Source organism: Phoxinus phoxinus (genome assembly GCF_949152265.1).
Source record: "Phoxinus phoxinus genome assembly, chromosome: 23".
Classification (NCBI taxonomy): domain Eukaryota; kingdom Metazoa; phylum Chordata; class Actinopteri; order Cypriniformes; family Leuciscidae; genus Phoxinus; species Phoxinus phoxinus.
Window position 1 is genome coordinate 25,308,144 of NC_136898.1, and position 13,912 is coordinate 25,322,055.

At 39.1% G+C, this 13,912-nt stretch overlaps 2 protein-coding genes across 4 annotated transcripts in view; one reads left to right on the top strand and one right to left on the bottom strand.

The window, feature by feature from the left end:
- Positions 1-1,031: 1,031 nt before the first annotated feature.
- On the bottom strand, positions 1,032-13,875 carry dcp2 (decapping mRNA 2). 2 transcript variants are annotated; one of them, XM_079600238.1, is made up of 11 exons: positions 13,740-13,875; positions 10,660-10,811; positions 8,598-8,725; positions 7,895-7,993; positions 7,653-7,805; positions 7,456-7,568; positions 7,267-7,362; positions 5,298-5,430; positions 2,530-2,610; positions 2,401-2,452; positions 1,032-2,099 (listed from the first exon to the last, which is right to left on the bottom strand). In XM_079600238.1, exons 2-11 carry the CDS (start codon positions 10,712-10,714, stop codon positions 1,966-1,968), a joined length of 1,044 nt encoding a protein of 347 aa, XP_079456364.1. In that variant the 5' UTR covers positions 10,715-10,811; positions 13,740-13,875; the 3' UTR covers positions 1,032-1,965. The 2 variants fall into 2 exon arrangements, with proteins under 2 accessions (XP_079456364.1, XP_079456363.1); XM_079600237.1 differs by lacking the exon at positions 13,740-13,875 and adding an exon at positions 13,228-13,369.
- slc38a9 (solute carrier family 38 member 9) overlaps positions 8,081-13,912 on the top strand; it is a 219,439-nt gene continuing 213,607 nt past the window's right edge. Inside the window, exon 1 of one of the 2 annotated variants that reach the window (XM_079600229.1) lies at positions 8,081-8,167. The gene's annotated coding sequence lies outside the window, so the exon portion shown is untranslated. The remainder of the gene's footprint in view (positions 8,168-13,912) is intronic. The other variant, XM_079600232.1, reaches the window with a different exon arrangement.

Consider the following 13,912-nt stretch of genomic DNA (forward strand, 5'->3'; position numbering starts at 1 on the left):
CTTCATCAAGAACCAATGAGGTTCATTCTTGTGTTACGCAGCACGTTTGAGCTTCTCAAGAACCAATGAGGTTCATTCTTGTGTTACGCAGCGCGTTTGAGCTTCATCAAGAACCAATGAGGTTCATTCTTGTGTTACGCAGCGCGTTTGAGCTTCTCAAGAACCAATGAGGTTCATTCTTGTGTTACGCAGCGCGTTTGAGCTTCATCAAGAACCAATGAGGTTCATTCTTGTGTTACGCAGCACGTTTGAGCTTCTCAAGAACCAATGAGGTTCATTCTTGTGTTACGCAGCGCGTTTGAGCTTCATCAAGAACCAATGAGGTTCATTCTTGTGTTACGCAGCACGTTTGAGCTTCATCAAGAACCAATGAGGTTCATCCTCGTGTCACGCAGCACGTTTGAGCTTCAGCAAGAACCAATGAGGTTCATTCTTGTGTTACGCAGCGTGTTTGAGCTTCAGCAAGTACCAATGAGGTTCATCCTCGTGTTACGCAGCACGTTTGAGCTTCATCAAGAACCAATGAGGTTCATTCTTGTGTTACGCAGCACGTTTGAGCTTCAGCGAGAACCAATGAGGTTCAGTCTTGTGTTACGCAACACGTTTGAGCTTCTCAAGAACCAATGAGGTTCATTCTTGTGTTACGCAGCACGTTTGAGCTTCTCAAGAACCAATGAGGTTCATCCTCGTGTCACGCAGCACGTTTGAGCTTCTCAAGAACCAATGAGGTTCATCCTCGTGTCACGCAGCACGTTTGAGCTTCTCAAGAACCAATGAGGTTCATCCTCGTGTTACGCATCACGTTTGAGCTTCCAGGTGGAAAGAAATATCTATGATAAAAGGTGCACATATTTGATAACTTGTAATATTTAATGAACTACAAACAGTACACTACATACTGCACTATACTCATCTTTTTTGAAAGAAGACATATTTAGACAGAAATAATATTCCTGACAAAATAATCCTTGCTTCACTCTGAAAAATAAAAACAATTTGGAATGTCTAAAATGCAAAACAGACGATCACTCTTTAAGAAAGTGTCTTTATTTACCAAAAAAATTTGAAGAAAACAAACAAACAATACAAACCATGGATAATGTGGTTAAGCAAATCATGTTGCATAATTGTAAAGTGACTTCCTACAAATGTCAGTGCCATTTCATAGAGAAAACGCTAATATTGTATCGTAAACATGAAGGACGGGGAAACTGGGAAGAAGTTGCAGCATAATAAAAATACACAAGAACAGAAAACAGGCTCCATGGCACAGAAAACTACACTGTGGAAGAAAACATGGGAAACGTGGATGAAATGTGATTTATCACAAAGCAAAATAAAATACGCATCAATGTCAAGCCAAGCAGACACTAGCTGACCGGACTTGATAAAGTATATAGTGCTTGAATGGTTTTTACTGCTTTTCCACAAGGAGAAACGTCCACCCTATCTGTACAGTAGCAGTCATGTGACGTTCTAAAAGCATGCTTTCTGAACCGCTTCTTATAAATGCAAGGTCGTAAGAAAAACACAGCAAAAACAGCAAACAATGAACACTGACATGACTTCAGCCGTAGAAATTCAACACACAGCTGGACCGATTATTATTGTAACATGTATGTTACAATATGTACTTCAGGGGCTCTGAACCAAAGTATTGCTAAGTGTGTTTTAGACAAACCAGTTTCATAACAGTTTCATAAATTTCTTTATGGACAAAATGTTTGATGCCCTCATGATTGGGCACAAGTTTTAGCATAAAATATTAAGTCTACAAACTCAAGCTAACAGCATTCCAGATCCAGATTAATAGGAACGGACATTAGTGTGTGTAAAAAGGAATATTTTGATATATCTTTAATCTTGGTCCAACACACAATGCCTCTCCAGTAACAGGTTTCACAGGGCAGGAGATCCAAAGCTAAATCTTCTGCATCAAATCTTTTAAAAACCAGAGACAGAACTTCAGGACTCAAAGCAGGATTTCATGATGGCCTCCCGGTCGAATTTGAAGCTGAGAAAGGAGTGTGAGGAGAGGATGTGTTCGCTGTCTTCACAACACACGTCTGCCTGTCCATTATAGACATCAGCAGCTGCGTCTGGGAAACAGTAGATGTTCGACCGTCAGATTAACACAACCTTTTCATTCATGCTGTAAATATACCATCCGATGAATGAACTAAAGGTGCAAAATCTCTAGTCAAAAAGATCAAAAGTGACGAAACCCTTTGTGAAATCTGCATTAGGGAAATCTTTACGCTCATGTATTACAAAATCTTCAAACATCCGTAAGGTCTAATCACATATTGGATATGTGTGAGGATTTTGCTTTAGCAATATAACAACAACCCCAATTCTAATCCCTGTTGCATCACTGTTTTGCAAGGCTTATTTAAATACCTGTGTCAAAGTTATCCTGCAGTCGTCTTGGCTGAAGCTTCTTGTCTTCTTTCTACAAGACAATATATTGTTACACAATATGGATAAAGATTACTGTACTGTTCAGAAACAGCATGTGGAGGACCTCACCTGCTGCGCACTGACACCATTAGCTCGTTTCTTTAGGGTTGGAGACTCTTGGTGCTTCTTGCCATTGCCTTTCACATTATTCTGCAATCAAATACCAGAACCAATCACTGATCAGCAATAATAAACAAGCTGATGATGCCTCTGTCTGTGCTGCTGTCAGCATCTGAACAACATATAGTGTTAGGTCACAAACTGTGGAATAGAGCAGTTTATCGGAGCTATTCAGAACATCTCTGTAAACGAGCTGACTCGTGTACTGCATTTACACTCTCTGTAGATCCCTCCCACTGGGAATGTATATAAACTACAATGTATACGGTTTTAGACTAGACTTGAGTTGGATGACTACAGCAACGCACAGCGAAGTCCTCAATAAAGAATAACTTCTGCTTGAAAGATATCCCAACGTCTCCTGGTCTCTGCTTTGAAGGAAAAGTTTCCAACACACCTTTGTACTTTTTTTTTGCTTCAAGTCACCTTTCAAATGCTTTCAAATCAACGTTTGCAGTGTTTTGATTCAGCTCGTAGCTGGCTGGCTTAGTTCATGGCTTATAACACTTTAATGAAAACTTTTAAAAATCCTAATGGGAAAAATTGATGGGAAAAACACTTCTAGAAAAATGAAAAATGCATTAATTTTGCAGCATTGTTTGCTATATCCCGGTGTGTAAATATACTTGTGCAGCTTTCAGTGGGCAGAACTGCTTAAAGTTACAGACACATCTGAGGGATAAAAAAACATGAAAGAAAATGAGAAAATAAAGAGTGTGATGTGCTTGATATAAAAAAGGGTCAATAAAAGTGCAATAAATTGTGAATAAATCAGAATTTTGTCCTTGCAAACTGACATGTGACTGTCTATATAAGCTCTATTTGGTTATACTGTTCACACCTACCTAGGGTTGGGCATCGAGAACCGGTTCCGTTTAAAAAATAACGATGCCATTGGAATTGTTTCGAAAAATTCGTTTTTGATTCCGATCATCGGTTTCGCGCAAGTTTTGGTTTCCATAGTGGCCACCGGATTTCCGAAAGTGCTTGCCGCGCCCGCTTGTTCTGTTGCAGCCATGGAGCAAGGTAAGCGGTGCTCAAAAGTGTGGCTTTATTTCACCTTAAAAAAGCCTGGGTCGGCACAGTGCAACACATGAGACAAACTTATTTCTTGCACAGAGGATGCACTACAAATATGACTAAATTGTCCAGTGGCGTAACTTTGTTTTATAAAGTGGGTGGGACAGGTGGGGTGGGGGTTGGTAATACAATGCTAAATCAGATGTACAATAACATTATGTCCAACAATCGATTTAAATAGTAGGCTACATGGGGTTTAATTTGTCGTTTAATGAGATGTAATACACGTTGTCAGTGCCGAGAATTATCGTATGAATAAATACATAAATCCGCGGCACCTCTCGTGGTAGAACTTTCCTCAAGCGTGTCAGAGGTTCTGGGTTCTAAACCGCACTCGTATAGTTTTTTTTTCTCTCATCAAAACCGATTAAGCTCATCAGTGGTTGTATATCAAGCAGGGACATGTTTGTGTGCATTATATTTTGTGATTTCACGGGGACGAACAGAGACGGATCTCCACAACGGATTGAAGTGTGCGTCCGAGTGAAGGCTGTGCGCGAGCCACACGAGAAAACACTGTATCCGCACCACTGATCGCAGCGGCAACGAGCACTTTGATCACTTGATTTAAAAAACACATTTCAGCGCTAGATCGTCTCATAAGCCGCGTTTCCACCGAAATTACCCAGAACAATTTGTCCCAGGAACTTTTTTCCCAGGAACTTTTTTTGCCCCAGACCGGTTGCTCTCTGCGTTTACACCGCAGTCTAAAGTACGGGGAAGATTATAAACTGCGCGCGACAGCTCCTCCCAGTCTGCGACGGACAGTAATCAGTTTTGAGCGCCACATTTATAATAAGCATGGAGGAGATTCAACTCCAGTTGTTAGTGATGTATTGGTTTACTAACGAGGTAATTAACAAAATGGCAGAAAAGAGACGAGCACTGATACTAAAGCGTGTTCAGAAAGCTCGTAATGCTATAAAATTAGACGATGCGGAGATTGACCGTGAGACGGCTGGGACGAACGCGCAGAAAATGTCCTCTTACACAAATACGTTTAATAAAGCCTGAACCTCGTCGTCAGTCCAGCTGTGTTTTTTTAATTTATTATTAAATTCAAGCCACGAACCGCAATAAATTTTTTTAAATGGCGGTTAATATAGAATGCTGCGTGGAGTCATCCAATCAAAATGCGGTGTGAACACAACCAATCAGCATGTTCAGCACACAGGTCCCACTCCCGAAAGTTCCTGAACTTTGAAAAAGTACTGCCTCGCCAGCAGGGACTCTCGGAAGGGGAAATATTTACCCGAAACTTCATTTAGACCCTGATCCTGCGGTGTAAACACACCGAGAACCAGCCCAAAGTTCCTAGTTCCTGGGGAAAGTTCCTGCGGTGGAAACACGGCTTTATTTAACAAACGAACTAAATGAATGCTCTGCTAGTTAACTGGAGATTTTATTTATTTATGTGTATTGGAACATTCGAATCAAAATAGAATTTTCCTCTGTGAAATGAGCCTGTGACATGTTTTGACTCCACCCCTCAAAGAATCGGAATCGAGAATCGAAAAGAACCGAAAGGAAGAATCGGAATCAGAATCGTTCAAATCAAAACGATGCCCAACCCTACACCTACCGATAATAGCATCTTTCTTGATGTACATGAATTGCTGTCTGATGCTGACACCTACCTTGGGTTTAAGCATGTCTGCAAGCTCACTCTGGGAGGTTTGTCCAGCGCTCTTCTGCGGTTTCTGCTTCGCCCAGCTGTCACCCGATACTGGAGATGCTTCCGCCAACATCTGAGATTTCCTGGGCTTTGAGCTGAGCAGAGGAGCGACAACAGAAATTAGTGCATGTCATCATTTCAACAATCCTCTGCCTGTGCATTCAACAGCGTGCGGTAACATGAGTCAGGCCACCCTTTATTTCTATAGAGCAGAAATCAAAGCAGCTTCACGGGGATAAACAGGAAAATAATGATGCAAACAAAGTTCAATTCTGCTGTAAAGCAACTCTAAAAAGACAATAGAGTCATTGATCAGCTGAGTCAGTTCTGTTCAATAACTGTGTAAAGATCATCAATTATGAAAAATTCAGCTATAAACCAGCTCTGCAGAAAACAGTGATGTCTTGGACTCAATAAGTCCACAACTCCACAGAAAATGATATACTTGGTTTTTGCTGATGTAGTTCAATTTCATATCAGTGTTGGGTAAGTTACTCTAAAAACGTAATTAATTACTAGCTACTAATTACATATTCAACAGTGTAATTAGATTACTGTACTAGTTACTCTCTATAAAAAAAGTATTGCATTACTTATTACTAATCACTTTCTAAATCCCATTTCAATATAACAAATATATAAAATTGGATAAATCATTTTTTAACTGACTAAAGTATTTAAAGACATACGTTTATATTAATAACATACATTTTAACATTAGACGTTACATTTTGATGTTGAATCCACTATTGTTCTATAATCTATATTTAATGCCATTACATTAGAAATAACTACAGAAAAACTACTTTTTTTACTTGTTTAAGGGAAAGGTAATTAAAGTACAGTAATGAACTACACCCAACACTGATCATACATATTTCATAGATGATTATTATTTTCATATGAAGTCGGTGGGCTTTCTGATCAACTATTCAGTCTTAAGGAGCCCAGATAATGAGCATTATCCTCATATAATCTAACGCAGTGGCTCCCAACCTTTTTTTGTCTGAGACCCCCTTTTTCCCAAGAAAATATTTTAGGGCCCCCTTCACATTTAATGATATTATCGCTCTTGTAAGGATGACAAAATATGTTGTTTTCAAACAAACGGTATGTTTGCTATAAGCAGATATTTTTATGCACAAATAATAGCCTATAATATTGAAAATACAATAACAAAAACATCAGTAGGCCCTTTGTAATTTAAAAACGTAAGCCTAGAATTAGCCAATAAATTGGCGCTATTTGAAATGCAATAACAAAAATATCAATATTCACACTGATGTGTAGGTAAAAAAATAAAGAATATAGGCTATTACTAAATTACTGTTGTCTGGGGCCTCAATACTTGCATGTTATTTGTGAGGCTTTATCAATGTGAGGCTTTATTTTTGAGGCTTTTGGCGCTATAGCGAGCGATAATCAACTTGTGTTTATTAACAGAATAATGCATCTTTCGGAAGAACATTGTAGCCGGAACTACTTCTCTCTGTGTACATCTATGACGAGTGTAACCAGTGTAAAAGAGTCCCAGTGTAAACACTTATTATAGGAGTACCAGTGGATCAGGATCAGTCAGACAAAAACACGGATTGGAAAATGGATTCATGATGAACTTGTTCATTATATAAATTTAGTAAATTTTGAACAGAAAAAAGTTAAGGACTTTTATTTAATGCTCATTGCTCAAAACTTTTCGAAATATGCCACGACCCCCTACAGAGCTCGCTGAGGCCCCCTTGTGGGATTGGGAACCGATGATCTAACGGATATTTGACAAATAAATAAGTGAAATATCTCTAAATAGGTTTCTGTCTCTTATTTGAAGATTGATGTGTCCCTCTTTAAATGCACAGCCACTCAAATATTAAACAGTATTATTAGCTCTTTATGCATGAGATCATGTTCTTCTATAGCCAGAATCACCGCACCGGAATGGTTTGCATGGTGTGCTGCCGTTGGACGCAAAATCCTCATCGCTGCTCGTCGACTCTCCTTTGTGTTTGGCGATCCACTCTCTGAGCTGCCTGTAAATCAGCACAGTTACACCTTCAGTCGCGCAACAGCACCCCTATGGTCCACTTTAATGCTCATTAATGATGCACAAGGAGAAGATGTACCTCATAAACGGAATAGCCATAAAAAACTTGTTGGGAGCCAGTCCAAGCTTGGATTTAGGAGTCATATCGTTCCTGTGGCAAGGCAGCTTATCCACCGGGAACCATTCAATGTTCTGTCAGAAGTCAAAAGAGAAATGTAATGAATGCGAATCAAACACATGTGCTTGTATGTTCAGGCAAAACAAAGGTATACACACCCTTATTTCTTTTCTGGTCTTGGGGTTAAACTTGGTGTCTTTAGGAACTCCCGGGATAATGTACAATCGGGCCAACTGATCTAAAATTCTCTGCTCGATATATGTCTTTTTGCATATACGATCTCGGATATCAAAGCCCGTCTCCTCTAAAACCTGCAGAGAAAACAGAACAACAATGACATCTGACCTCTAAATGTACCGGACCAACATTTGTATTTTCATTAGCCAAGAGTAAGACATACTTCTCTCACAGCGCAGTCATGGAAAGCCTCGTCTTCATTGACTTTCCCTTTAGGAAAACCCCAGCCAGACTTGGCCAGATAACCCTGGACCATTAACACCTTCAGGTACAAATAAAGCTTCATTAAGCACTCTTATAAATACACCAAGGCCGTCGCAACCATAGATATACATAATAAAGGCTAGATGTCTCAAGGCGGAGTCTCTAACGTCATCACCCGGCGGCCATCTTGTCACAGGCAAGCTTTCTGGCGGGCTCTGTGGTTCCTGATGTGGTGAGTGATCTGACAAACACAAATACTCTTATCTCGCTGAAATCTTGACGGATTTACAAACGGTTTGGTTTCTTACAAACGTTATTAACGTGGCTATAATTCTGGATGCTTGAACATGTTGAAATATATAATATTATAATTATTCATAAGTATGCAGTGTCATAACTACATCTCTGACATTTATAACAAACCAACCCGTTTGAAAATCGGTAGAAAATTGAGCAAGTTATGGTTATTTAAAAAGTACATGCACCATTAAAACACAATGTTACGAGTGAGCGAGCTGACTGTGGCAAGATGGCCGCCAGGTGCGGACGTCGACCTCAATTGGCCAGCAGCGCGGACGAGACATCTAGCCTTATGTATATCTATGGTCGCAACCCTCTTTCAAAATCACACAGCATAGATAATGATGCTTCTGTGTACTTACATGGTCAAGCGTTTCATCAAGAATAATGGCACCAAATGTCGGCACACCCATCTTGTACTCTTTCCACTGCTCTAAAACCTTCTGAACATCCTCTCCGTGGGGCAGCAGGAATGGACAGTGATTAAAAAGTGATCATAATGTTAAGGAGACACACAGAGAGAAGCAACACAGAGAGAAACAAACCACAAAAACATTTTATATGCATTTAATGTTCATTTTAATATTATATATATATATATATATATATATATATATATATATATCAGTGCCTGTATCATATATACAGCGCCAGTTAATATATTTGCATCCAAATTTTGTTTATTCTAAGCGTGCACCGCAGTTTTGTCATCTGCCCCTTTAAATGAGGCGATTCACTGGGTTTTGGAAGTGGATTATGATTGGCTGTCAATGTTTTTTTTTTTTTTATCATTCCGAACATTATTTAACTGATATCACTCCTCTCTGTGGTTATGATTATAACCATATATATATATATATAGATGTATATCAGAGCCGTTGAAAAAGGGGGCGGGCGCTAATGCACTATTTTGCAGACTGTCTCTTTTATTGATCCGCCATATTGCTCGTTGCACTGAAAATGGCCGTTTTTTGTCATGATTTGAGTATGTTCATGATACAGTTGTTGTCAGATTTCATTGGTGATTTCAAATATGAAACTTAATCATAAGCTTGATAAACAGCTTTGGAGAATTTGATGTTTCCCAAGTCAGAGAGATGAGAGTTGCATGAGTTAGTAGTAGACTTATTGTAGGCATGGTTGCTTTCACCAGACATTTAGCAATAAACATTAAAATATACCGCCCTGGCTCAAATGTCATGGATGTATATTTACGGAGTAATCCACTGTTTTGCTGAGGGGATCAAAATCACAATTTTCACCTGAGATTTGGAGATAAATTACAGGGGTGAAAAATGACTTTATAAAAGATGGCAGCAGCATCATTATTTATTTTTACACAGAGACTGTTAGGTCTGTCAGTTAAATCTGTTGACTTAGCAACCTTTGTTTCATTATATGCCAACAGTGACAGTTTAAAAATGGGAAAAAGCACTTCTTGTGTTTTTTTTTGCCTGAAGTTTGCATGCCTGTAACTTGTCAGATATCTTAACATCTTGTGTTTTGGTCAACTTATCTTTATCTTCATTTTAAAGGCCCAATATGGTTCAATCACAGAGATATGAATGCGGCTTCATGAGTAAACTGGTCAACTGTGCACATTTTCAGGGGTCAAAAGCCAAACATGGGTAACTTTGCATACAGCTGACACTTTTTTCTTTTAAAAAACTAATGTTGAAACTAGAAATGTATCTTGTTTCCCTCTATCAAAATACATGTAAATAACGTACCTTTTTAAACGTATTTTTGAACGAACAATGTTGGCATATAAGGCTACAAAGATTGCTAAATAAAACAATCTATACACCCCTGTAATTTAGCTCCAAATCTCAGGAAATTGTCTTTTGATCCCCCTCTACAAATATTCATCCATAACATTTAATATTTCAGCTTTCATCACTATTTATGTTTGTCTTCTCTAATTATCTTACTGTCTCTAATTGTTGTCCTATCCAGACACTGCTTTTTTGGCATTAGAGGAGCAGGGAATTTTTTTAATGACACTTTTTGTTCCTTGGAGGTGGTTGTGAATCATTCAAAACTCGTTAAGTCTTTTCCGGCATCACCTAATCACAGCTGGATTTGAATCCAGGACTCATTTCTCGCATATATATAGTCTCTTATAAGCACCACAGATCTGAGCATCCTAAATTATACATTTTTAATAATTCTGAAAATGATTTAACTGATATTGCTCCTCTCTGTGGTTATGGTTATAGCTGTGCTGTGGACCTCCCTATTCTCGTGGTATTAAAAAAAATATTATGTAGTTATCGTCCTTGTTGTGAACGGGCTTTAGTCTGTGTGTTAATGATTGGTCACTGAGTCTTCCTGCAGCGCCTGGCCGAACTCACAACCTCAGTCCTCTCTCTGCCCCTGGCATGCTTTCATTAGGGACATTACACAACGATCTCTTTAGGATATCAGCCTTGGCAAAGTCTCTTATCCCACACTGAGGTAATCCTGGTGAATTCTGCATGCAGAAGTCCAGGTAAAACCAATGGGCAAGCTCGATCTGGAAGCAGACTCTGATGGCATTGTCCCGCTCCTCGCTGGGGATGTGAAGAATGAAGCGACTACAAGACACAAAACAAAGTCATCACACGCACTGAAAACATCGAGCCCACAGCAGGAGTCGACAGCATGTTTAATGATGAAATGTGTTCAGTACAATGGACTACTTGTCTTGCACTGAGCTTTGTGACATACTTCCAGTTTTAAATAATATGGCATGATACTTTTCTGAAGAACTAACAGATCTAAAGCTAAGATAACCTTAAAAGTCACTATGAAGTCAAAAATCAAATTTTTTTATGGAATATTGCTGCATTTATAATGCACATACTTATATATGCACTTTTTCCCCCTCATATGCGGTCTTCTCGTGCTATTGGAATTATTGTATGAGTTTCCTAGTTAAAACTTGGACACGAACTTAAGTCGTATTTACCATTGGGAAGCGCTGGGATAATGTTGATGCTTTAGTTTTCATGTTGGACGGGCCACACACTTTGATTGCTGCTGTGACCGCTATCTTTAGTAGGTTTTTATAAAGACAACAGCCTTGTCTTTTTAATTAAAGTAATGCATGTTTACACAAGAATAATCATTTGATCTTCAAATGATTATTGAAGTGGTCAAATACAGGCTATTTTCCACTTCAAATTTTGAAGCATTTTAATAATAATAATAATAATAATGCATTTTATTTATAGGCGCCTTTCTCAACACTCAAGGTCACCTTACAAAATCAAAAACAAAACACTCAATGCATTGAACATTGAATCAGCGAGAACAAACATTATCATCATAACATAGTAAAACAACAACAACAACAACAAATAATTAAAAATGAAAAACTACAGAGAATATGCCTGTCTAAAAAGATGAGTTTTTAAGTGATTTTGTACGGCAAAAATAGTCTGTACTTGACAAAAATTCCACAGTTGTCAGCAAGACGACTATCTAGATCAGTGGTCTCACACTCAATCCCTGGAGAGCCACAGTTTGCACAGTTTTGCTCCAACCTCAACCAAACACCGCTGATCCAGCTGATCAAGGTCTTCAGGGTTACTAGAAACTTCCTCTGAGGTGTGAGGTGGAGCTAATGTTTATGTTGTTGTCAATTAATATGGGACACTAAATATCATTGTATTTGGCTTTAATAAGGTTTACCCAAAAATAGGCACGAATAAACCCGGTGTCCTCCATGATTCCTTTGCTTTCCAATAACAAAACACTCGAGTGCAACAAGCTCGTAATGGCGACTTCAGAAGTAGGACATTTCCGACAGCACCTGAAGGCAGTATTAAAGGAATAGTTCACTTAAGCGGTCATCATTTAGGCTACTCGCCCTCAAGTTGTTCCAAGCCTGTATACATTTATTTCTTCTCCTGAACACAAAAGAAGATATTCTGAAGAATAAGGGTAACCACATTGATGTGCCCCATTGACTTCCATTGTAGGGGAAAAAAATACTATGTTAGTCAATGGGGTCTGTTTGGTTTCCCTTCTTCAAAACATCTACTTGTGTGATCAACAGGAGAAAAAATACAGGTTTGAAACGACTTGAAGGCGAGTAAATGATGGCAGAATGTTATTCCTTTAATAACTTCCCTTCCCCCTTGCAGCAACATCACTTCTCTTCTCTGATGATGGGTTTACTGGGTTTACTGGTGTGACATGAGATCCCCAACAGCAAACCACAACCATCCAATCAATTACCCACAACCCCCGCACTACATTTGTTCCGGTTCAAGAAGGATATACGTCACGATATAGGGACAATCGCAACCTCCGTTTCATGCCGACTTTAAAAAGTAATAATAATCACTCTCATGATCTACCTTTCACCAGCGGCAGCATGTCATAAATTAAGGACAAAACCTGATTTCCCCTCATGCAATGAGACTACACAATTAATAATATCAATGATAATCATAATAAGTATTAACATGATTAAATAATTAATATATTTTGAATGTCGTTACCGGAAAAGCGGTTGAACCCATTTGTTGTTGTTGTATCAATTAGAACCGAACACGGAAGTAGTTTTACGTAGTCAGTCAATTGACCATTTAGTTAATTTTTTTTTTGAAAATATCAGCAACAATAACTATTAGCATTCTCTTCATCAGACTTTAGAAACTGTTGTTGTTACTTGGAGTCAAAACACCGCTGCCCTGGCACGAGCCCAAAGCTGACTGGAGCGCGCACGCGAAACACAAATATGCGCTGCAGACTCACACACACACACACACTCGACGGACAAAACTGTGCACTCGGGACGGGGGTGCCCACGACACCCGAACACTGCTTGCCACGGGAGTTTAATAGCTTTTGCACACATATCATACAATCTAACAGCCGAGTCCTTTAGATGACCGCGTAACAAAGACTGCTATTCGACCGCTCAAACTGATAAAAGTCCATATTAAACGTACAGGTCCTTTAAAACACACCGTATGGTGTGAATATAAGCTCTCGGTTTACCTGCAAAGGTCGTCCAGTAAGCCGTTAGGAATCTCCCATCTTTTTGTCTCCATGTTAAGGGTAAAAACATCCCGAACAAGCAAAACTAGTGCGTTAAAAACAGCGCAAAGGCACTACACTTGCGTGCTTCACAATTATAATATGTGGCTAAATAACATGGTTCTGTAATATTCAAACACTACCCATAAAAGGGCAAGAAGTGCTGTGGATTTATAACGACGACACTGATGCTAACATGCTAACTAGCTAAAAATACAAATTCATGAACACAACTCTCTTGCGTTCAGGAGGCGGGGTCAGAAGCACGTGAACGGAAACTCCTGACCAATCAGAGTCACTCTTCTACATGATTGACATCATCAAGAAGCCAATCACGGAGAAGCTCATAGAGCAATGATGAAAGTGGCAGTTTGTATGTGAAGCAGATATTATAGCGATCATGCTACGCTATAAATGTAGTTAAACCCCTGACTAAATTGTGAAAAGGATATGTTTTATGTATTCGACCTCACCTTTCGTGCAGTCAACGCCATTATGAATGTATCTCTACACATATTTTCAGTGTAATAGGCGTTCTTCCTTCCAACTGTCATTTGATTTTACACCGTTATATGAAGGGTGTGGTCGCGGAAGTGCCGTCGTGACGTCACACCCTCGGCGTGCAAGTCACACACACACACTGAAC